The sequence below is a fragment of the Ailuropoda melanoleuca genome, chromosome 20 (genome assembly GCF_002007445.2).
Source record: "Ailuropoda melanoleuca isolate Jingjing chromosome 20, ASM200744v2, whole genome shotgun sequence".
Classification (NCBI taxonomy): Eukaryota; Metazoa; Chordata; class Mammalia; order Carnivora; family Ursidae; genus Ailuropoda; species Ailuropoda melanoleuca.
The window spans coordinates 23,014,095-23,040,600 of record NC_048237.1 but is presented as its reverse complement, the minus strand read 5'-3'; the positions used below and the strand labels follow the sequence as shown (position 1 = coordinate 23,040,600).

At 35.8% G+C, this 26,506-nt stretch overlaps 1 protein-coding gene across 1 annotated transcript in view; it reads left to right on the top strand.

Annotated features, from left to right (window-relative positions):
• Positions 1-26,506, top strand: part of MDGA2 (MAM domain containing glycosylphosphatidylinositol anchor 2) — a 760,567-nt gene that overhangs the window by 315,747 nt on the left and 418,314 nt on the right. Inside the window, exon 2 of the mRNA XM_034648539.1 lies at positions 12,875-13,014. Within this exon, the coding sequence (XP_034504430.1) occupies positions 12,875-13,014 (140 nt within the window). The remainder of the gene's footprint in view (positions 1-12,874; positions 13,015-26,506) is intronic.

Genomic DNA, 26,506 nt, shown 5'->3' with positions numbered 1-26,506 from the left:
CAGAAGTTTTTTCTGCATATATTGCGATAATCATATGGTTTTTGTCCTTTCTCTTGTTGATGTGATAGGTCACGTTGATTGATTTGTGAATATTAAACCACCCTTGCATCCCTGGAATAAATCCCACTTGATCATGGTGAATTTTTTTTTTATTATAAAATTTTTTTATTATGTTATGGTGATTTTTTTAATATATTGTTGGATTTGGTTCGTTAATATTTTGTTGAGGAGTTCTGCATCCGTGTTTATCAGAGATATTTCATGCACATAATCATATTGTTGTTGAAGGTTTATTTTCTTTTGATGACAGACTTTCTTCTACGTATATGGTATCTATTTCATATAAAGAGATAAGTTAAACATTTTAATTTAAACTCTGCTTTAAATTCTTGACTAACATTAATCTAAAAAATCATGTCAACATCTGCTATTTAAGAAAACATTAATAGCTCCTTTCTAAAAATAGAGGCTTCAAGGTTTAATTTTTTTACCCTACCTTGGGCTTTGGAGAGTCTCTCGGGGAAGTTCGATTAATTTATAACAATACTGCTCAACTTCTACTGGAGATACATAATATGCAAAATATTCAAAACCTTGCATATTGAGAGTCCATCACCAAAGTCATATGAGAGAGATATGACCTTTTTTTGAAGATTTTATTCATTTATTTGAGAGAGAGAGGAGAGAGTGAGCCCGTTTGCATGCATGAATGGTGGGAAGGGGAGAGGGAGAGAGAGAATCTTCAGCAGACTTCCCGCTGAGCACAGAGCCTAACGTGGGGCTGCTCCCAGGACCCTGAGATCATGACCTGAGCTGAAGTCAGCTGCTTAACCAACTAAGCCACTCAGGCACCCCTAGATATGATCTTCTTTTGATTAAATCCAGAATATTCAATACTATTTTAGTGCTTTTATTTTATACCTCATCAAATTAAAGATGAAAAAATATTTCTCTCTAGTGGATAGGAATATTGTGTTATGCAAATATAAGGGTTGAGGGGAAAGGTGTAGGGAAATAGTAAGTTCACATTGATGCTGAAATAATAGCTAATTGGAAGTAACCAATGAATCAGACAACTTAAATAAGCTAAAAGCTTGTTTATTTATTTATTTATTGAGCTCAAATCTGATTTAAAATAATCTTTATATTGTTTTTATATCAGAATATTGCTTTATTTGGGATTACTTAAATGACAACGACATAAGGATTTTAACTATTTTTTGAGGAAATTATGAGAATAGACACACAAATTGAACATTCTGTTTATGTGCATGTTTGAATATGTGTTTATATTCATGCAGTTGGTGAGTATATTAGCGGGATGTATTAAGTCTATATTGTTCTCCCTAGCCTCTGCTGCTCCCCCTGCTTGTGTGCGCATGCTCTCTCTCTCTGACAAATAAATAAATAAACTATTTTTTTAAAAAAGAGTAAACAGAGAGGAAAAAAGGAAGAAAAAGAAAACAAGATGGGATTTTAGGGCAGTTAATTTTAAAAGAATGATCAACAATAGTAGAAAATCATCTGGTATTGCAAAAAAAATTAACTATATTGGAAATACAAACATTACAGTTTTTTTTTTCTTTTTTTTCTTTCTTTTTTTAAAATTTATTTATTTGAGAGAGAGAGGGAGCATGCAGGAGGAACAAAGGGGGAGGGAGAAGGGGAGAAGAACGCTCCCCACTGTATGGGAAGCCCAATATGAGGCTTGATCTCAGGATGCTGAGATCAAGAAGTGAGCCTAAACCAAGAGTCAGCTGCTTTACCAACTGAGCCACCCAGGCGCCCCCATTATGGTTTTTTTCCTATAATGTAAATAATTCATCTTTGCAATCCTGAGATGATGGTAAAATACTGTTAAATTATTCCGTTTTATACTTACCATTCCTTTTCACAAATGCGTAAACCTCAGCAGCAGTTTGGTTTTTTGCCCTAAGCTTAATTTGACCTACTAAGACTTCTCTCCTTCTCAATCAAACCTTCTCTCATTCATCTTTTGACCCCGCTACTCGACCACCGTATCTCACTCAGAATTCACCAATGCCATCCTCGCCATCCTAAGCAAGGACCCTTTGTCTGTGATCTTCCTAATTTACATCTGTTGTTAGTGACGGTTTCGGACGGTTTCCCATGCTTCAGTATCTCTTTATGTGACTCCTAAAGCGCCACAGTTTCTTTGTTTTCCTTCTGTTTCTCTGACTTTAGAAACATATTAAGTCTTTTTCCTTGGCCTCTCTGTATTAAGAATCCGTACTACTCCTGTTTCTATCATATCCTCTTAATTTCTCACTCTGCGTTCTTTGCTTTAGAGATTTCACCTATTCTCTGTTGTCCAGCAATGACTTTAGTCTTGTGTCGTCCTGTGTCCAGCAATGACTTTTCAGTTGTTGTCAGCTCACCATCAGCATCTAAAACTGAATTCTTTATCTCCTCTCCCAGATCTTCCTATTCTCTTCTTCCCTATCTGTGTCTGTGATATCAGAATATGTAATATAGTGAGCCTGAGGAGAAAGACTTCAGGCAAAGGGTTGTAAACAAGAGGGATAATTAGGGACTATGCCTATAGACATAATACTTAATTTAAAAGTTGAATTGGGAGATCATTGTGAAAAAAGGAAGGAGGAGAAGACTCTCCCACTATCTTAAACTAGTAACTTGGGTAGGCAAGACACACACAAAAAAGGAAAGGAACCATGTTTGTTTATTTTTAGAATTACTACACAAATGTGCTATATTGGAGATTGTAAAATAAGCAGAAGAGGCCAATTATTGGCAATGTCAATGAGCTAAATGTAAGATGTTGTAGGAGACCGAGAAATGTTTTATGAAAGCATGTAATCGCTCAAATCAATAGAAAAGTGGAAAGAAATTTGATTATTGTTATGTTCCCTTTAAAAGCAAAACTGAATGCTTGCCAAGAATGGTGTTAAGTGTCAACTGTATTATCTCCTGATGCATGAGAGCAGTAAGGTGTGAGATGTTCTCTCTCTACCTCTGTGTCTCTGGGCCTCTGAGGTCTCTTGACAGAATGTGTGAGGGATGCTGGTGCAGCGTGGCTCACTGATGCTTCACCAAGCCTTCGAAGAGGGGGCCACTGAGCATCCTTCTCTCCACACTGCCTGTCCCGGGAGATCTGTGATCTATGTCAAGAATAAGCTGTCTTGACCTGGTGTTGAAGACTGTCAAGATTATACTGGCGACTTGAATTCCCAGAGAGTAGTTGCATCAGGGATTTGAGGGATTTACCAAAGTACAAAGCTCTTACTTGGGGTTCTTAGATGAGAGAAAACTCCTAACACCAAACGTATTTACTGGCTAATGACAATGTGTCCTTCAGAAACAGTGCCTGCTACTGGACTGCTATGGGAAAAAAGCGTCTCTTTCAAAAGTGTTTTGCAGCTAAGTCCTTACTCTAACAAAGCCCTCCATAAACTGGGCTCAAAATTCCCGTCTCAAATCTCTCCCACGTGTGAATAATGTGGAGTCCATAGTGATCAAGACAGCATCTTTTCTTTTCTTTTCTTTTTTCTTTTTATAGGGTCTAGGCCCAACATGGGGCTCAGACTCATGACCCCCGAGATCAAGATTGCATGCTCTACCAACTGAGCTAGCCAGCTGCTCAAAAGAGTACTTTCTATTAAAAACATGATCCCTTAGGGTGCCTGGGTGGCTCAGTCGGTTAAGCATCTGACTCTTGGTTTCAGCTCTGGTCGGGATCTCGGGGTTGTGATCTCAGAGTTGTGAGATTGAGCCCCTCCTCAGACTCCTTGCTCATTTCAGAGGCTGCTTGTGACTCCCTCTCCCTCTGCTCCTCTAAGCCTGCTCTCTCTCAAACAAATAAATCTTTTTAAAAAATCATCTTTTAGTAGTCAACTGAGGTGTAAACTTGTGTCATCTTAACGCTTCCTCCTTCACCCCGCATTCTTAATCTTCAACTCCTGTCTAACAAAACCTCTAAAGTAGGTCTCTGTCCTCATTTCCATTCGCAGAGCTATACAGTGTCTCTGCTGTGTCTGGACACACAATGGCAACTTGAGAGAGTGGCGCCAGTGTCAAAATTCAGAGTAAGTTATAAACTACATGGACCACATTTTAATGTAGCCGTTTCCTAAACACTGCAGGCGGTCTCTTACAGACATGCCTTTGAACACACTGCTTCCTCTCCCTGGAATGTCCTTCCCCTTTGTTCCCTCCACATGCATCTTTCCAGACCTAGGTTACATGTCATTGACTCTGTGAAACATGTTGAATCCTCTGGGCAGATTTAGGCATCCTCTGCTTTGTCCTCTTAAATTACTCTTCACTCTTCTGTTCGAGTATGTATCCTGTTCAACTGTAATTGTTCTTTCCTTCCCTCCTTATAAACTGGACAGACCCAATAGGCTGTAAGCTGATAAAAGGTGCAGCTCATAGCATTGAGTTTTATATCCCCAGAACATAGCCTCATGCTTGATCTATAGCCGTTGTTCAGTAAATACATGCTTGCAAGCCTGTATATGAGAAGGAAAGCCTGCAAATGCTCCTGGTTGTTGCCATTGGAGAATAATTGATTTGTGTTCTTTCTCCAACAGAATACAGAGAGAATGTGGTTTAACTTTCAAAAGTATACTCTAACAAGATAAAAGAGTGTCTCTCTTTTGCCCTTTTAGGCTGACCTTTTGAACCCAAAGCCAATTTACTCGAATTAAGGGAGTTGATGTGATTAGAGTTAGGAAAGATTCTATGTAATGGGATTTGGTTTACTTCAAACAAATTTGGATGAATATGAGTCTCATGCAATATTTTAACATTTTAATTCATTGCTGACTCTACAGGGCAAAGGGGATCGTAACCCTTAGTCCAATTTCAGGATGATGAATTGAGGCTTTTTTCAACAAGGCAGAGTTTAGATAAAAGACAACTTGCTTCAGTTATAGTACTGCAAATTGGATTTATATTTAGAGTAAGTAAATTCAGTGCCGTAATAGTTGATATTTTTTCTAAAATAGGATGTTGGTGTCATTATAGTCAGATTTGCTAAAACACAGAATTACAAATTAATTATTAAATTAAGATAAATTATTAAGTATACACCTACTCTGTGCTCTGAATCATGGGGTATGGGACAGATGCTTAAAATGGTGCTCATCCCAGGAACGATGTGCTTAATATAAAGTTAACCTGTTAGGGAAAAGGAACATCACTGGGCAGTACCTATCTCCTGAAGATTGCTAAATAATCCAAGAAGGTGTCAGGAACATTTATCTAAATATCGGTCTTGAAGTTCTAGATGGGAGAGTACCACGAGCAAAGGCTGCCATATGTGGTGTATAGCAGTTGCTCAATAAATGCATGCTTGAAAGTCTGTGTATGAGGTTAAAGGCTTAAAATCTCGGTGCTCTTTACCTTCCCACTGACCTTGGGCTGATGTTACAGAGAGGTAGGACTTAGTGTTGTATAGTTGGTATGAGGACTTTTACAGAGCACCTAGAGGCATTAGAATCCCGTGAAGTTATGGAGGGACATCATGAATCCTTAGGCAGGAAGAGGACATGATGAAAATAGGAATTATAAAATATTATTTTGGCAGTTGTGAGATTTCCTGCATTTGTCAGGAACTGGAAGCAGGATGGTGACTTGAAACAATGTTACATTCGTTATTTGCAGCAATTATACTATTTGTATTGCTCATCTATTTATGGTGCTCTAACGACGTCATGAACAGTTTCTCAGTCTGTTTTTTTTTTTTTTATTCCCCTAGTCTAGTGTATGTCTAGTTTAGGGTTATTTAGAACCCTAATTTAACTATGTCAGACATAGTTTTAATAGCATGAGGTAGAGAAAGGAACAAAGGACGCTGGTTCTGCTCTTATTAGGCCACAACTAGCTGCATGTCCTCAATTTGGAAATACGAGCGATAACCGGGATGAGCTAAGACCTTTTCAGATGAGCTTTCTGCAGACCAAAAGAGTTCTTGGAAGCTTCCAAAATACTCACCTTATTGTCGAGCAGCGAAAGTACTCAGCACATGTTTTAATGCATGCTAGGAAAAATACATCTTCCACTCCTAAAATTTGGCAGAATATTCCACCCTTTCATAAGACAGACGGTAGGTTCATAATGATTACAATATATAGGCAACTACCTTTTCCAAGAATGTGTTAAAATATAGAAGAAAATAGCAGAAAATTAACCCTTGTAAATGAACACGATGTGCTTCCTGTATAATTTAAATGTTTTAAATAAAGCTACTTATTTGCATAATGATGCTTTGGAAAGATATAGCTTAAAAATAACAATGCTATTCATTGATTTGAAATTAAAACAAAAATAACACGTAAATTAATCTGGAAAAATGTCATGTTACTCTATAATTAGATGTGTTAGTAAACGTGTGCTATCACTTAGTAAGCTAAATTTGGCATAGAAATAGATTTCAAAGTAATGAACCTAAATTTTCTATTTATATTTTTTAAATTTTTATTGATCGCCATCAGTTTAACCTCTAAAATATGTATACAGTTTGTATGATAGATGTTTAAAAATAAGTAGCTCTCTAGTATTACTTATCTAAATTGAAGTTTAAATTTGATCACCGTAGGAAATGATTTATAGGAAACATTGTGTGAAATATATCGGAACACCCAGAGAAACACTGCAGATAAGAATTTCTAATGTCGTAAAACTAAACAAATTATTATAGTGTCTAGACAGTGTCCAAAGACATGGTAAAAATTTTTTTGATAAATTGGTTTTATAGACCAAGCAAAACATTTGATTTGTTTGAGCATCATTTAATTTTCCAAACCAGTGAAATAATGCACAGCCTGAAGTTTAGTTACTTGAAAATTTTAAAAGGAAAAGGATGTTTTATCCTCTGGAGTATTTCCTTTAGTCAACAAACACTTGTAAGTTTTAGAAAATAATTTCTAGTAATCTGGTCTAAGTAGCACTGGCATTGTTCCCATTTGGATATTTGGTAAAAATGTAGATTCCTAGGTTTTTTTCTGCATACATAACAGGCTTCTGGCCATACCTCTGAAATCTGTATTTTAAGCAAGTTTCTGGGGAGCTTTTTGTGCATAGTGAATATAAGAACTACTGAAGTCTCCTCTTCTTATCTTTCTTTTGGAAATTTTTACATTTGATTTGATGTGGAGTATTGGAGAATGGAATCCTGAATTTGAAAGTTGAAGAACAGAACTCTGCTTGGATATCCAGAAAAATCTTAAAATACCCAGTTGTTTTATTATCCATAAATAGGCTTTTCTATCCTTCAGTTTCTGCTTGAAATTGAGAAGCTTAATAAAATACATTATTTTCAGTTGTTAAATGCTATGCATGTTCTATACATTTGGTTATATAAATCAAAGTATTAGATATTGGAAACTTCCTTTGTGTTATGTTCAGAACACGGATTTTTCCAGAAGGAATTTTCCCGTAAGTTGGACTTATATTCATTTTATTCCCTCCANATAACCCTTAGTCCAATTTCAGGATGATGAATTGAGGCTTTTTTCAACAAGGCAGAGGATAAAAGACAACTTGCTTCAGTTATAGTACTGCAAATTGGATTTATATTTAGAGTAAGTAAATTCAGTGCCGTAATAGTTGATATTTTTTCTAAAATAGGATGTTGGTGTCATTATAGTCAGATTTGCTAAAACACAAAATTACAAATTAATTATTAAATTAAGATAAATTATTAAGTATACACCTACTCTCTGCTCTGAATCATGGGGTATGGGACAGATGCTTAAAATGGTGCTCATCCCGGGAACGATGTGCTTAATATAAAGTTAACCTGTTAGGAAAAAGGAACATCACTGGGCAGTACCTATCTCCTGAAGATTGCTAAATAATCCAAGAAGGTGTCAGGAACATTTATATAAATATCGGTCTTGAAGTTCTAGATGGGAGAGTACCACGAGCAAAGGCTGTCATATGTGGTGTATAGCAGTTGCTCAATAAATGCATGCTTGAAAGTCTGTGTATGAGGTTAAAGGCTTAAAATCTCGGTGCTCTTTACCTTCCCACTGACCTTGGGCTGATGTTACAGAGAGGTAGGACTTAGTGTTGTATAGTTGGTATGAGGACTTTTACAGAGCACCTAGAGGCATTAGAATCCCGTGAAGTTATGGAGGGACATCATGAATCCTTAGGCAGGAAGAGGACATGATGAAAATAGGAATTATAAAATATTATTTTGGCAGTTGTGAGATTTCCTGCATTTGTCAGGAACTGGAAGCAGGATGGTGACTTGAAACAATGTTACATTCGTTATTTGCAGCAATTATACTATTTGTATTGCTCATCTATTTATGGTGCTCTAACGACGTCATGAACAGTTTCTCAGTCTGTTTTTTTTTTTTTTNCTTGATCTATAGCCGTTGTTCAGTAAATACATGCTTGCAAGCCTGTATATGAGAAGGAAAGCCTGCAAATGCTCCTGGTTGTTGCCATTGGAAAATAATTGATTTGTGTTCTTTCTCCAACAGAATACAGAGAGAATGTGGTTTAACTTTCAAAAGTATACTCTAACAAGATAAAAGAGTGTCTCTCTTTTGCCCTTTTAGGCTGACCTTTTGAACCCAAAGCCAATTTACTCGAATTAAGGGAGTTGATGTGATTAGAGTTAGGAAAGATTCTATGTAATGGGATTTGGTTTACTTCAAACAAATTTGGATGAATATGAGTCTCATGCAATATTTTAACATTTTAATTCATTGCTGACTCTACAGGGCAAAGGGGATCATAACCCTTAGTCCAATTTCAGGATGATGAATTGAGGCTTTTTTCAACAAGGCAGAGGATAAAAGACAACTTGCTTCAGTTATAGTACTGCAAATTGGATTTATATTTAGAGTAAGTAAATTCAGTGCCGTAATAGTTGATATTTTTTCTAAAATAGGATGTTGGTGTCATTATAGTCAGATTTGCTAAAACACAAAATTACAAATTAATTATTAAATTAAGATAAATTATTAAGTATACACCTACTCTCTGCTCTGAATCATGGGGTATGGGACAGATGCTTAAAATGGTGCTCATCCCAGGAACGATGTGCTTAATATAAAGTTAACCTGTTAGGAAAAAGGAACATCACTGGGCAGTACCTATCTCCTGAAGATTGCTAAATAATCCAAGAAGGTGTCAGGAACATTTATATAAATATCGGTCTTGAAGTTCTAGATGGGAGAGTACCACGAGCAAAGGCTGTCATATGTGGTGTATAGCAGTTGCTCAATAAATGCATGCTTGAAAGTCTGTGTATGAGGTTAAAGGCTTAAAATCTCGGTGCTCTTTACCTTCCCACTGACCTTGGGCTGATGTTACAGAGAGGTAGGACTTAGTGTTGTATAGTTGGTATGAGGACTTTTACAGAGCACCTAGAGGCATTAGAATCCCGTGAAGTTATGGAGGGACATCATGAATCCTTAGGCAGGAAGAGGACATGATGAAAATAGGAATTATAAAATATTATTTTGGCAGTTGTGAGATTTCCTGCATTTGTCAGGAACTGGAAGCAGGATGGTGACTTGAAACAATGTTACATTCGTTATTTGCAGCAATTATACTATTTGTATTGCTCATCTATTTATGGTGCTCTAACGACGTCATGAACAGTTTCTCAGTCTGTTTTTTTTTTTTTTATTCCCCTAGTCTAGTGTATGTCTAGTTTAGGGTTATTTAGAACCCTAATTTAACTATGTCAGACNGTTTGTCAGGAACTGGAAGCAGGATGGTGACTTGAAGCAATGTTACATTCGTTATTTGCAGCAATTATACTATTTATATTGCTCATCTACTGATGGTGCTCTAACGACGTCATGAACAGTTTCTCAGTCTTTTTTTTTTTTTTTTCCCCTAGTCTAGTGTATGTCTAGTTTAGGGTTATTTAGAACCCTAATTTAACTATGTCAGACATAGTTTTAATAGCATGAGGTAGAGAAAGGAACAAAGGACGCTGGTTCTGCTCTTATTAGGCCACAACTAGCTGCATGTCCTCAATTTGGAAATACGAGCGATAACCGGGATGAGCTAAGACCTTTTCAGATGAGCTTTCTGCAGACCAAAAGAGTTCTTGGAAGCTTCCAAAATACTCACCTTATTGTCGAGCAGCGAAAGTACTCAGCACATGTTTTAATGCATGCTAGGAAAAATACATCTTCCACTCCTAAAATTTGGCAGAATATTCCACCCTTTCATAAGACAGACGGTAGGTTCATAATGATTACAATATATAGGCAACTACCTTTTCCAAGAATGTGTTAAAATATAGAAGAAAATAGCAGAAAATTAACCCTTGTAAATGAACACGATGTGCTTCCTGTATAATTTAAATGTTTTAAATAAAGCTACTTATTTGCATAATGATGCTTTGGAAAGATATAGCTTAAAAATAACAATGCTATTCATTGATTTGAAATTAAAACAAAAATAACACGTAAATTAATCTGGAAAAATGTCATGTTACTCTATAATTAGATGTGTTAGTAAACGTGTGCTATCACTTAGTAAGCTAAATTTGGCATAGAAATAGATTTCAAAGTAATGAACCTAAATTTTCTATTTATATTTTTTAAATTTTTATTGATCGCCATCAGTTTAACCTCTAAAATATGTATACAGTTTGTATGATAGATGTTTAAAAATAAGTAGCTCTCTAGTATTACTTATCTAAATTGAAGTTTAAATTTGATCACCGTAGGAAATGATTTATAGGAAACATTGTGTGAAATATATCGGAACACCCAGAGAAACACTGCAGATAAGAATTTCTAATGTCGTAAAACTAAACAAATTATTATAGTGTCTAGACAGTGTCCAAAGACATGGTAAAAATTTTTTTGATAAATTGGTTTTATAGACCAAGCAAAACATTTGATTTGTTTGAGCATCATTTAATTTTCCAAACCAGTGAAATAATGCACAGCCTGAAGTTTAGTTACTTGAAAATTTTAAAAGGAAAAGGATGTTTTATCCTCTGGAGTATTTTCCTTTAGTCAACAAACACTTGTAAGTTTTAGAAAATAATTTCTAGTAATCTGGTCTAAGTAGCACTGGCATTGTTCCCANTTTAAAAGGAAAAGGATGTTTTATCCTCTGGAGTATTTCCTTTAGTCAACAAACACTTGTAAGTTTTAGAAAATAATTTCTAGTAATCTGGTCTAAGTAGCACTGGCATTGTTCCCATTTGGATATTTGGTAAAAATGTAGATTCCTAGGTTTTTCTGCATACATAACNTTCTGCATACATAACAGGCTTCTGGCCATACCTCTGAAATCTGTATTTTAAGCAAGTTTCTGGGGAGCTTTTTGTGCATAGTGAATATAAGAACTACTGAAGTCTCCTCTTCTTATCTTTCTTTTGGAAATTTTTACATTTGATTTGATGTGGAGTATTGGAGAATGGAATCCTGAATTTGAAAGTTGAAGAACAGAACTCTGCTTGGATATCCAGAAAAATCTTAAAATACCCAGTTGTTTTATTATCCATAAATAGGCTTTTCTATCCTTCAGTTTCTGCTTGAAATTGAGAAGCTTAATAAAATACATTATTTTCAATTGTTAAATGCTATGCATGTTCTATACATTTGGTTATATAAATCAAAGTATTAGATATTGGAAACTTCCTTTGTGTTATTATGTTCAGAACACGGATTTTTCCAGAAGGAATTTTCCCGTAAGTTGGACTTATATTCATTTTATTCCCTCCATAGAATCACCAAGTTTATTCAAATTCTACATCATTCATGACCCTTTTAATGTTAAAAAATTCCAAGTATGTCCTCATCAATTTTTAAGAAAACATAGACTCTGCTGACAATACTGATGTTTAGGTTGAGATTGCTACAGGAAATTCTAGAGATTATTGTCCTTTACTTGTAGATAGAGCCTTTCCACTTGCCTTTAATTAAAAAAAAACCTATATGTTGGCTAATTGAACTTAATAATAATAACAGTAATAATAAAATAACCCTTTCTCCTCCACTCCCGAATGTATTTATTATGAACGAAAATGCTGGATTCGTGAATGGGGTGGTCTCCAATTTGAAACTAGTAACTGACAGTCATCTTTTTGGTGACAGGAAGCGCATGACTTCCTGTCTAAGTGTTTCTCATGACTGAAAGAGTTTTTGCATATAGTGGATTTCCAGTGATATTTAAGTCAGTGAGTGAATGCTCATCAAGTTTTATTGGCCTGTGTGGTATTGAAAAAGGAGAAAATCATACTTAGGAATTTGGATAACTTCATGAGAACTAAGTCTCTTGAATCAGAATTTTATACTTGGGTATTAATGATTTATTGCCTTCTTCAGTGGCTTAATTCAATGATCATCTTTTGCTCATATCAACACAGGAGTCTATTGAAAACCAAGTTGGTTTCAGTTCCTCATAACCAAAACTTCTCATTCATTAGCTCCCTATTTGCACCATGAGCCTTATTAAATTAACAGAATAATGCCAATATCTTTCATTCAGATTCCTTTTTCTTTTCTAATGGTCTTTTGAGTTTGTGCTACCTAGATTTTGGACAGCATCCTTTACTATATTAAATTTTGGGTTTCAGAAAGAAAGGGACCTGTCACATTTTAGCAATCAGATTTTATCATGCAGTCTTGTAATGATGATGATTTCCAAAGTCATCAGTGTTCTCCCATCGTCCTGTTCCCTTTTGCCACTTTCAGAATGTCTTGGTGACTGTTAGATAAATTTGAAGCATTCTGTCCAGCAATATCTTTAATCCCTTGGGGTTGCTCAAAGTATTAAGACTGATGGATCTGACTGTGGTAAAGTCTAGTAAGAATTGTTCTTACAACGAGGATGATTCATGGGAGGACAGATGACTTATTTTTTATGTATCTTGTCTCTCTTCTTCCTGACTCGACAGCTCCCCCAACGGTTCGTATTGTGCATTCGGGCTTGGCCTGTAACATTGAGGAGGAGCGCTACTCTGAAAGGGTCTATACCATACGGGAAGGAGAAACCCTAGAACTGACCTGTCTGGTCACAGGACATCCACGTCCACAGGTGAGTCCCGAACCGTGACTTTGAGGAAAACTTCTTTGATCTTTCTTGGAAATAAAAAATGTATATTTTAGAAGATTTAGCTAAAAAATAGTGTGTGTGTGTGTGTGAGAGAGAGAGAGCACGCGAGAGAAATTCAAGTAATTGTGTGTGTGCAATGCAGGATAAGGATGGTGATTGCTGAACATTCGTGTTCGATNACTTTGAGGAAAACTTCTTTGATCTTTCTTGGAAATAAAAAATGTATATTTTAGAAGATTTAGCTAAAAAATTGTGTGTGTGTGTGTGAGAGAGAGAGAGCGCAAGAGAGAAATTCAAGTAATTGTGTGTGTGCAATGCAGGATAAGGATGGTGATTGCTGAACATTCGTGTTCGATGTACTCACTTGGATAAGATGAAGAAGGAAATTTTTGTTTTGGTATTGTGAGAAATTTGGAAGACACTTCTAAGGAAGCTGTTAAAAGACAACTACAAAAATATCTCAGTCAGATAACAATTCATATGGCAATGAGTTTATTTTAGAACGTGGAGCATGATTTCATGGTGACATAATTGCAGCCTAGGAAACATTTGTTCTGAAGAATGTGGTGCACGAGGTCACATGTACTTTCCTTACTCCCAGTCATTATATTCATAGAAAACTTTAAAAACAAATGTCTGCAGGTGTTTGCATTCCGGCTTTCAGAGTCATCTGCTATAGCTTTCATAAGCTACTTTAATAACGGGAACAGAAATTGAGACTTTCAAAGGGCACTAAAATGATAAATAATGAGCAGAGAAAAAGTTTGTAGGAGTGAAAGAAAGGGTTAGGCAGAAAAAATTCAGTTCCAATATAATACAGAATATTCAGGATGTCTTAGTCATTAATTGCCAATTCTTACTGTCATGTATTTAACCTGACTAGTTCAAAATATACACCGGTAATCAACACAAACACTATGATGGAAAAGAGGTCTCATTTGGTAGCAAAGTTACATATTTTAAGGATTATTGTTGCAGGAAGAAAAAAAATCCAGCTAACACCACTACATAGAAGAAAGTAAGAGCAATGTGGAGATTTTATGAACTCATCATTTTAATCTTGTCTTTTGCTCCAAGCATCCTTAACTCTTAATATTCAAAGATGTTCAACCTTAACATTTTGACCTGAGCAACAAATAAAAATAAGCATACGAACTTCACAGTGAAGCAATAGATTGATGGATAAGACCATGACTAGAGCTAAAATGGTAAAATATATCTAATAAAACTTAATGCTATGCTGTTGGTAAAAAGTAATCTAGAAAATAGTTATTAGTTATTAATTATTAAAATAATATTAAAAATTAAAATTCACAGAGGCTTAAATTGCAAATTATAACATTTGCTTTTAACTGAAAATTGATTAATGAATAAAATTATCTTGATAAGATTGAGTTCTACAAAATTTGACCCATTATGATTAGACTTGGTAGAAAAAACTGATTGTAAAGCTAAACATAAAAGGATAGAAATGATAGTTATTAAAATTTGATATAGACAAGCTGATATATAAAGCATTTTTATTTTAATATTTATAAAGGAAACAATGGAGTCCAGTCAAAATTTTACTAACATTTAAAAAACGATAGCATTGACTCAAGAATATTATCTCAAAGAAAATTTAGTGTTGCTATGATTTGATTCTGATTTTTCTGTTCATAAACATAGAATAAAAATTCCAGGATCCAAAAGTTGGTATCAAAGTAGGAGTGTCCACACAAACCTAAAAGAAGTCACAACCTGCCATATGAGAAGCAGTTTAGGGCAGGAAAACACTCATTAATGGTTCCACTATTCCTGTACTGAACGTGCCAAATTCAGCACCTTCTATACTACAAATTTTGCTTAAAAATGCAACTTCTTATCTTTTTAAAAAGTCATCCCTGCTGTTCTGCTCTCCCTCATCTCCATCCTTATGTTCCCTTAATATTAGGAATTTATTTTCTCCATACATTTTCTCTGTAATGATTCACAATCTGGAGTGTAATCTCTGATGTCTGGCCAATCCAAAATAAGTTCTGGAACAAAGGAGTAAATTATTACCTTATTATTATTTTTTTTTTCTAAGCAATTCCATTGCTGGAACCATTTCAATGTGTTCTGACCCTAAGAAAAAAATTATTTCAGTAGTGTTATTTCTTCATTCCCAGAAGCAATTCAGGTGTTTGCAGGTGAATCAGTTTCAGTTTATATTGCCTGTTTGAAAAATTAACTGGGCCTCTTCTTTGTCAACAAACTGGATAAGGAAAGCTGACAGAACAGCTGGGCCTCGGCATCCCGGCCAACCACCAAAGGGCATGCTGGTGGCAGCTGGTCCTGAGGATGGGTTTTCTTGGCTGATACCATGAAGCTGGAATGCCTTTCTTGCTGCTTTGTCTAACCTGAATATGATAATAGTTGGGAATGGGAGACAAAGCATCCTCACTGCACTTTCAAGAGATTTCTCAATCTATTGCCTATTCCTGCGGCAACGAGAATCATAAAGGTCTCCATTTCTAAGAAGTATTCAGAGGCAGCGTTTTTTTTCTAGATTTAAAAAAATTTTCTTCAAAAATATATCATCTGGCAACGTGTACTGGCCTGAGAGTGCTACTGTATCCAAGGGAAATAAATGGTGGAGAGGAAGGTACGATGCTGTGTGGATTCACAGTGTGGCACTGGAAGCAGACTGCCTGGGTATATCCCTGGATCCACTGCCTGCTGGGGTGCCCTTGGGAAAGTTCCTCCACCTCTCTGTTCTCTGTGCCTCAGGTTTTTATCTATATAAAACGGATGACGGTAACAGTCATGTCTAGATCATAGATTCCTTTCACGAGTTAGATGTATGTTGTAAATATATACATATATATGTACTTGGCATGGAATAAGCATTATACTGACACATAATTAATCATATGCTGGCTTTTTATTGTTTCTAAGTAATTTATACTTAGACTCTAAGGTCTAGAATTGAATGGAAGTATGAAAATAAGTAGATTGAAAAATAGGTTCTTAGCATTCCTGTAGTCTACTCAATTAGATACATTTAAATAAATTTCAATATTTTTGTGTTTTAATACTCTGCGGAGCCTTTAGATCTTTGTTAATTACCCTTTTTTAGCTTGCAAGGACTAGCACTATATTGAGACTACTCGTCATTTAATGAGGGTTTATTATAAAGATAGATGGAGAGATGAGAAAGAAGGGAGGTAAAGATCTGTTAGGAAACCTACCAACCTATTACTACCTCTGGATGCCCATAATTTCAGGATTCAGCTACCCACTCTCTTTCTCTTCCTTCTTTTCTTTTTCCCTCTATCCTTCCCTTTCTCTCTTCTTCTCTTCTTCTTTCCTTCCTCTCTACTCTGTCAGTATTATCGCATCAATACCAAATGAATTGTGAATATAGTTCTCTTGTAAATGGCTTAAACAATGAGATATTTAACTTGAATGGTCTCTGTCCCTCTCCTACCCACCTCCTGGAGGTTAACATTAAATATTCTGATGTATTGTCTTGCAGTCCTTGTTTAGTGCATTTCTATAAATTTGATTATATATGTTGTTTTATTTTCATTTTTAAATTAGATAATGAAAAGTATTATTCTGTGACTAGAATTTTTCACTTGGCCATGTGTCCAAATCCCCAAGTATAAATCCAGCTTAGTGGTTCTCAATGTGTGATCCCGGAGAGAACTGGTTAGAAATGCAAGTTCTTGTGCCCATCACATCAGATGCTCCGTGTTGGGGCCAGCAGTCTGTGTTGTCACCAGCCCTCCTGGTGGTTGTGATGTACGCTAAAATTTGAGAACCACTGACTTAGAGCATTATCCTCACAAAGGCTGAATTGTACTCTGTATGCACGCACTAGGTATACGTAATTGCAGCTATTTTGTTCAAAACTAAATTACCTATAGATTTTTACTATTACAGATAATAATTTAGTAACATTTCTGGAATGTGTATGTGTATGCACATCTCTATTACATGTATGCCAGCATCATTGTAGGGTAGTTTCCTTCTTCAAGATGGAATTTAGCCAAAGTTGAAAGTGACTTTTACTTGCTGCCTTAGCATGAGTGAATCTTTGATATTTTTGCCAATTTGATGTGAGAGGGTAAATTACACTCCAGTGAAGTTTAAACTTTCATTTTCTTAATTACGAGTCAATTTAAACATATTCCCACACATATCAATCATTTGTCCATCTTCTTCACTATCGATTGTTCTTATCTGCTTGTCTTTTCTTCCTGGTTAGCTGCTTGTCTTCCTGTGAAACCGCGAGGACTTTTTATGTACTACAAAAATAAATTCAGTGTCTGCAAAATATGTTGCAAATTTTATCTACCAGGGTATATTTGTCTTTTAGTATTGTTTATGATACTTTTACCCAGAGATTTTTGTTTTTTAAAAGGTGAATCATTTTAATCTTTTCAACTTTGGTTTCTGAATTTTGTCCCTAGTTTAGTAGATCTCTTTCATATCAATTATCTTACATCGTATGCTTTTATTTTATTTATTTATTTTTAAAGATNTGTCCCTAGTTTAGTAGATCTCTTTCATATCAATTATCTTACATCGTATGCTTTTATTTTATTTATTTATTTATTTCTAAAGATTTTACTTATTTATTTATTCGACAGAGAGAGAGACAGCCAGCGAGAGAGGGAACACAAGCAGGGGGAGTGCGAGAGGAAGAAGNAGGGGGAGTGGGAGAGGAAGAAGCAGGCTCATAGCGGAGGAGCCTGACGTGGGGCTCGATCCCATAACGCCAGGATCACACCCTGAGCCAAAGGCAGATGCTTAACGACTGCNGAAGAAGCAGGCTCATAGCAGAATAGCCTGATGTGGGGCTCGATCCCATAATGCCGGGATCACGCCCTGAGCCAAAGGCAGATGCTTAACGACTGCGCCACCCAGGCGCCCCACATTGTATTCTTTAAAAATAATAATAATAATAACAGCTTATATAGTTGCTTATACTTGATGATTTAATCATTAGGAAACATGTTGTTCATAGTATGAGTATTAGTCTAATGTTCTCTTTCTTCTTCTCTCTGTCCTAATCCAGACAGGATAGTCAGCATTCTACCCTACAGCTTTAAAATGCTATTAAAAAATCTGAGGTACAATGAACATGTAACATTTTATTAGTTTCAGGTGTACGATGTAATGATTTGGTATCTGTAAACATTGAGAAACGATCACCACAGNTTAAAAAATCTGAGGTACAATGAACATGTAACATTTTATTAGTTTCAGGTGTACGATGTAATGATTTGGTATTTGTAAACATTGAGAAACGATCATCACANGAAACGATCACCACAGTTAAGTCTAATTAACTTCTGTCCCCAAACATGGTTATAAAAAATTTTTTCATGTGATGAGAACTTTTAAAAACATTTAAACATTATATAATGTTTAATGTTAAACGTTAAAGCATTTTTAAAATTTCTTAAAATGCTATTTTTATTATGAACAAAATTGCATTATTCTATTCTGCCATTCTAGTTATCCCTTCTTATACCATGCCATGCTATTTTAATTTCTATAGCTTTATTTTATGCTTTGCTACATAGGAAAACATCACCCCTTTGTTGTTGTTTTTCAGTATTTCCTTGATTGGCCTCAAACATTTTTCTCTTTTTTTTTGATGTTGAAAATGAGCTTTTCATATCCCCCACCCAAATAAATATTGAAATTTTAATTACATTGCATTTTTCTTGCTATGAAACCATGTGATAGAAAGTATGGAAAACTTTTACAAAGAACTTCTCAGTAGGACACTTTGAATATTTCAAACTTCTCAAACAGGAAGACAGTTCTGTTGTAATAATTATAATGTAAAGGTCTTTGAATTTGTTTTAATAACAAACATGGGTATGCATATTTGGGAGGCTTTCTTTCTCTTTTCAAAGAGAAAACAAAACAAAGATGAAAATATGCATGAAACCAGAATAGCTCTACATTTGTGTTTTATATGCTGGCTTTCTGGGTAAGATTTCTTTTTAATATTATTTTTCACCACTAAAATATTTTTGAAAACCATTCTTTAGAAAATAATTGTGTATACCCAAAATACTACTCTAAGAAGAAGTACAATTGTCTACTAGTTTATTACAGCTCGTCCTTAGGGATTGTTTGTTTTTCAAATTAAAAAAAATAAGGGTAAAGCCATTTCTCAATTTTAAAATGGGATTATATCCCTTATTATGTATTCTTGAGTGTCAAGCCTGTTGCTGAGTTAATGATGTTTTTATCCTTGTTAATTTCTTATGCAGACTTTAAAGTGATAAACTTACCATAATGAAAATCTTAGCAAACCTTCAGAACAGGTTTTTAAGTTTGAAACCATTACTGGTATCTGTGTGTTGTCCTTTGCAAATATTTTGTATATCTTGATTCATATTTCCATATATTTTTTCTGAGTCAGTCTGTTCAATTTCTTACAATAATATTAATGCATGCACATGAAAAATAGATGTATTCGATTTTTGGATTTATGTCCAATTAACAGGCAGAATTGGAATCTGTTATCTGAACAGAGATCAACAAATATTACATCTATTCCTTCTTATGGTTTATGGAATTCAATACAAGGTACTTTTTTCATCTCTGATAAATCTGTCTAGACCGGATCTGTCTGCAACATCACGTAAAAGACTTTCCAACTAAAACAACTAGTATTTTTTCAATGAATTTTTAGATAGCTTGTAGGAAAGGCTTTAGGATTTATTGTATTTGATAAGATATTAATCACAGGTCCCATGTCAATAACTGCCTTCACTGTAGTCCTCCCCCACACACAGGCACACCTGCTCTTTTCTCCTGGTGATCTGCATCGTCATTAAGTTCGTGGTTACATAGGTAAGTGTACTCACCATAGCTCATTTAGGAGGAAGCGCTTATAGTCTTTCTGATGGTTGAAGTCACACCTTCGAATGGTTTTGTTTCCATTGATTTTTATACAGAGCATGAGAAGACTTTTTTGGTTGAACACTTTCCAAAACTGCTGATACTTTTTATTCCCAGTATATCAGCATTAACCAAAGAATATTTTTTTTTAATTTAATGAAAAAAATTTAATGAAAATCCTCATTACATGAGGATTACGTTACACATAGAAAGTCATTTTTTGCTCTTAGGAGATCTGAATCTGTTTACAGTTATTTCAGAGTTCATCTTTTGTTTAATTCCATGAACAGTCTTTGTGTGTCTAAGAAACATTTATCATACATTCCAGACAATTACTCAAAAAATGTTAATGTACTTAATGAAGGATCGTGGAGGTGGGAATGTTAGCATAAATTTATTATATGAGACTTGTTTTTAGAGAGTTCCCAAGGGATGCTCCTGTTACTGTGAGAAATGCACTGGTCAGATGGGCCCTGGCATCTTGGAGAAGCTCAGGGGTGACGTCCTTGGGAGACCAGGGTTGTCGTAGGGAATGGTGCTGAAGCAGTAGGATCTCTAAAATCAGCGGGATGACTAGGACTCTAAAATGGCAGAGGTTGGGTGGTCACTTCACCAACAGACTCGACGAGCAGCAAGGTTGGAGTAGAAACCAGGTTGCCCTTTTCTGCAGGACTTTGTGATGGATGATAGATTATGGTGGCTCTAAGGGTAAAACAGGGGTAGCCGACTAGAGTGGTACTTGACTCGTATTAATAGACAAAAAGGAGGTAAGGGGGAGGTTGACATTTTCCACTATAATAAAAAATTGCAATCACTCCTTCGGTTTCCAAATCTAAGCTAATTCACAGAGCCAACACTCATTGTTTGAAAGGGAAGCCACATTTCTGTGAGGAAAGATCTACCAATATGACTCCAAGCTTATACCAAAAATAGTATCTGAATCTTTCCCCAAAGAGATTTGTGGCCATTTGTCACAGTAATTTACACTGGAGAAAGAGAAATACCAGACTTTTTGAGGGCTTTTCAAAGAACAGGGGTTGAGTTGGCACTGAAATCACTGGATTTGTAATACTAACATAGAGTAAAAGCTTAAGAAGCCAGATGATAAATAGAGTCCTGGCCCAGAGAAGTGGGTTTATAGTTATTTCTCCAGACTCCCAAATGCATAATTGGGAGGGACATCTTTAATAGCAGGCAGGATCCCCACATCGGTTACGTGATCTGTGGAGTAAGTAAGTCAGAGTCGTTAAGGTAGGAAGGACCCAGTGGAATCCTGTAAAATGGTCCCTCCCAAACCAAACTATTAAATCAGAAGTGGTACTGCCTCCCAGGAGAAATTTTAGAAGTTAGGTACGACCATCCAAGCTTTGACAATGACGGAGCGGTAGTCTCTATCATGTTCCAATGCCTTTTACATGTAAGATACCTAAAAAGCCAGGTGGGTTATGGCAGATGATGCTGGACTGTGGCAAACAACCACATCAATGGTGCTGCTGTGCCGAATGTGTCTTCATTGGGGCAAATTAGCTGGTATGTAGCTCGTCATCTGACAAATGGATGCTTTTCAATTCTCATCAAGAAGGTTTTAAAGTTTGCTTTTATGTAGGATGGACAGCAGTTCCCATGTACTACTCCGCCCCGGGTCAAATTAACTCTCTCATTCTCTGTAACATTATAGTGCACAGGGAACTTGATTGTCCCAGTGATCTACAGAACAGTATATTGATTCTATCCTGTCATGTTGACCTTCTGAAAAGGAAGTAACAAGTACTTTGGATGCCATAGTGAGATAGAAACGTGCCTGAGGGTGAGAAACAAAGCATCCCAAATTTTACTGCTCAGTCAAATTGGTAAAGATTTTTGGAGTCTAATGAGGCATGCTAGGGTCATTCCATGTAAGGTTATAAAAAAGTTATTGCTTCTCACAGCCATACCTCTAAGAAAGAGGCCCAACATATGGTAGACTTTTTTTGGATTTTAGAGGATGCATATATTACATTTGGAAATATTGTTCTGAGTCGCTTTATTGGATAACTTTAAAAGTTATCAGTGCGAGAGCAAGAGAGGGCTCTGGAGCAAGTCCAGGTTCTAGTGTAAACTCAGGCAGTCCTACAGTCTACAGATTTGGTGTTGAATGAGGATGCGTGTGGATTCTTTCTTAAGTCCCAAGAAGAGGGTCACAGCCCACAACTGCAGATTCTGGAACAAGACTAAACTTTCTTCAGCAGAGTACTAATTGCTGTTTGAAAAGCAGCTCTTCGGCCAATAGGGAGTAGGATCCAATTGATATGTGCCCCTCCTTGGTCAGTCCGGTCTGTGACACATTCTACATGGTTCCTCAGAGGGTCCCAGTAGAATGGAGCTCCAGGCACCCTCAGCAGAGACTAGCACAACAACAGTTTGTTGTATAGTTTCTCCTCCCTCTTTACGTCACTATTCACAATTCCTTACTCTGTTTCCCCAGGATTAATTGCAAAGATAAACTATGTACTTGTAATCTCTTACCTCAGGCTTTCTTTCCCGGGGGCAGTTGTGTAAGACAGTACCCATTTCCTAGATTCAAACCTACTGAGGAATCCGTTTACACATCTAACCCTAGATTCTCCACCCTTGCTGCTGACCTTGTGTTGCTTAATTGTAATCAGGATTACTGTACTTCCACTTTTCCTGAAGACTTGTAAAAGAAAGCCGCAAGTCATTAGCAAAGGTATGATGTTAAATCAAATTTTACTTTTATTTCTTAAGACTTTTGTTAACATAATTATCATGGGTATAGACTTTGTTTTCATAATTTATTCTCCTAATCTTTAAAAAGATACGGCTTTTACTTGAATTAAATCTAAGAGTGAAAGTTTGCAAGTCCATGCACAAGGGATTTCACATGATACTGATTGACTATAAATACGGGTTGAGGATTTGTTTGCTTATGACAGCTTTACTGCTCATGGTCAAAATTTGATCCTCAGATCAGAAAATGGATTTCAAAACAGAGTCAAATTGGAGTTATACAAACCATGTGGAAGTTTGAAATTAGGTATCTTCTTTTGAAATCCATGTATTTTAATGAAAAGTATTATAAGTAGGAGTGCTAATAACATAGCCATTATTTTATTACAGTAGTTGACATAAAATAAGTACTTTAAAATTATCAGAGCATTTCCAGGAGATAGAAGGAAATCAATATTGCCTATTAACATATAACTGAGAATCTGCTGATTGTATTGTTCATAGTTGAATTGTATCATTTTAAGGTAAACAGTTGCAGTTCTTTTATCGTAGAAGTTCTGAATAATTACATGGACATTGATGAATTGGATTTTGTATTTTTATTATCAACATAACACTCCTATTGGCATGGTTTCAGACATGTCTTATATAACTGAGGTGATCTCCAAATGGTAGAGATCCCACAATAGTTTTTTTTCCTCAGATTTTAAAATCTTTTTTCCTAATAGTTATTGAGCTGTCAACAAATCTAAATTCACAAACCTTAACATAACCTGAAGTGAATTTTTTTCATGGTGGAATGACAATCAAATTAATTGATCTATTTTGGAATCTGTATTACCTGCATGCTGTAAGTTTGCATATTTTTGTACATATCCACACACAAGCTTACTACATATATGTACTTACATATATGTACAGATAAAGATAAGTCTACAAAGTATGAGTCATTTGGGCATGTTCAACATAGTGTAAATGGTCATTTAGACTTATACCCACCCCTACTATTTTCAAAAGGCAGCATGTAAACAAATATGGTAGCTGTCTATTTCTGATCCTATCGAGTGAGATTTATTCTCTGCACTTACAGCTAGGACATGAAGATACCAATTAAGAGAATTGGATTTACCTAAATTTTCAAACTCCAATCTAATGGAGCATTCCTTAAATTGACTTTAATACGTTGGGGTTTCAAATTTAAGTTTAATAATTTCAGTACAATGATAGAAACCCCCCCCATCTATTTCTATGCTAAAGAATATCCTGTCACTGGTAATTAATAATCTATGTCAGTGCTGGTTGTAAACATGACATATTCATTCTGAATTAGGCTCATCACTGCCTTTCCCTGACATGCTCAGAGATGCTTCCAAAAAATCAATAAAGAATAAAAACCTTTCTGTGATCTGAAAAAGTTAACTTAAACCACACAGGGAAAGTGCTTGTAAAATGTGAGTATTTCCAGGACTGAAAAATGAGAAAACAGTTATTAGGAATGACTCAATCAATTCTTTTTTTTTTTTTAAGGGATTATTAATCTTTTATTCTGATTTTCTCTGAGTGCCAAAGTCTTAACAAAAGCCTAAAAATAGCATTTATTTTCCTGACAGTTTTATCTTTTTCCATCAGCAAACATTGATTTCTTCCTTCTGCTTCTCGTGGTACATGAGGAAACATTATCCCGTACAACCTGGCACCTTCTTGTTTTCTTACGTGCCTTTGGCAGAAATCATTAAATGATGTTGGATAAGCTTGAGCAGAGCAAAATCCCTAGTTAATTAGTGCCTTTTCTGTTGGGTGTCTGTATTTTTTAAGATTAACTTTTAGGCATCCCGGTCTGCAGCATAGTGCCAAATCTAAGTGATCATTTTCATTGATACCATGTAGAATTAGAACAACTGACCACTTTGAGTAAGTTTTCACAGTGCCATCAAGGAGATGGATTATAGCCAGTCATTCTGGAAGGAGTTTTCTGAAATAGCACAGGGGCCCTGCGTGTGTTATTATATAAATGCATGTAAACACATTTTATGAGACATATAAATTCTACATCAGCTAATGTCTAATATTTGCCTGAAGCGTCCCTAATTCCAAAATTTTACAAGCGCCTGAATTGCATGATTGTGTATCTTACTAGTTTTCCAGGGCTCCCAGACAAAGTACCACAAACTGGGTGGCTTAAGATCGCAGAAATTTATTCTCTCACAGTTTTGAAGGCTAGAATTCTAAAATCAAAGTGTGAGCCAGGCCATACTCCCTCTGCAATTCTGCATAGAATCCTTCCTTGCCTCTTCTAGCTTTGGGTGGTTGCCATCCGTCCTTGGTGTTCTTGGCTTTCACCTACATCATTCCAGTCTGTCCCTCTGTCATCGTGTGTGTGTGTGTGTGTGTGTGTGTGTGTGTGTGTGTCTTTGAATAAAGACATTAGTTGTATTGGATTGCAGGCCCACCCACTCCACTATGACCTCATCCTAACTAATTATATCTTCAACAACCCTATTTACAAATAAGGTCACATTCTCAGTTACTGGGTGTTAAGACTTCAACATATCTTTTTGGGGCACATGATACAATTCATAACATATATTATCTGTTCTTTTAAATTAGATAGTTCCTACCTTCACTGGGCATGTTCTGGGGCTGCCTTTAAAGGGCACATTGTCTATATGATGACTGCTATGTACCATTAATCTTAAAGAAAGTTGCAGTGCTTTGCCTACAGATTTTATATTTGTTGTTTCTTCCACTTGTCTGTACCCCTACCCCTTGACTAATTGAGTAAAATGGCTTATTTATCACCTCTTCCTGCAAGGCTCACTTGGTCAAAGAGGCTTGCTTAAATGCCAATTTGTATGTGGTCCCAGGATACTCAGCCATTTCTTACCGTAATGAATGCAACATAGGAGGCTGCTTTGGGGAGTGAGTGAGATTTTAGGCTCTGAACTCAAACTGCATGGTTTTGAATGCCACTTTCTCCACTCTCGAGCCCTGTGAATGGGAGCATTATTTAACCCCTTTCATTTACTTTTCTCATGTATAAAATGACAATAGTAGCAGTAATGATATAGTAAGCTTCTTACTATTTCAAATAAAATCACAGAAGGAAAGACTTAAAAAATCTTGAATAATGGTAAGGATGATAGAAATAATAGAATAATCATACTGTTTTTCTATTTCCTGCTTCACTTAGTGGACTCCTAGAAATGAAGTACTGGGTCTTGCATTCCCATTTTCTATCACCTTAGAGTGAAATGATTTGCCTGGGATAGTGTTACTTTATGGCTATTGTGCTGATACACTTGATATTAGTGTCATCCTCTTTCAATCTCTAAAAATGTCCTCTTGTGGAGAATGAAATGTATGGGACAATAAACATAAAAGCTTTAACCAGAGAGGATCTCAATTATTTATCAAATGAGTGAATGTGGCAGGCATTACCATTTTAGGCTAATTGTTCAATATTTTAATTAATTCTGTTTTCTTTAAAAAATACTAAGTTGTGTTTGCCTGTGCCTATGCCATTTACCTCTTAGAATTAGCCATTTAAGGAAATCTTCAGATTCACTTGTGTAGGCACCGTTGAAAGCCATACACCTCAATGCCTGCAGGAATGCATTAAACACTCCCTTGGTGGCCTCGAAGACTTAATTTGTGTACTTATTTTACTATCCAGCAAGGATTTACAGACACTTGGGAAATGGGACTCAATAATATGAAGCTATTAAAGCCTTCAGTCAGAGGAGATTCTAAGTTTAAACACTCCATGCCACTTTTGACAATGGTATACATGTTTAATTACCGATGTTACAGTGCGGCACTGGGATGCCACGTGACTGGAGCATATTCACAAAGT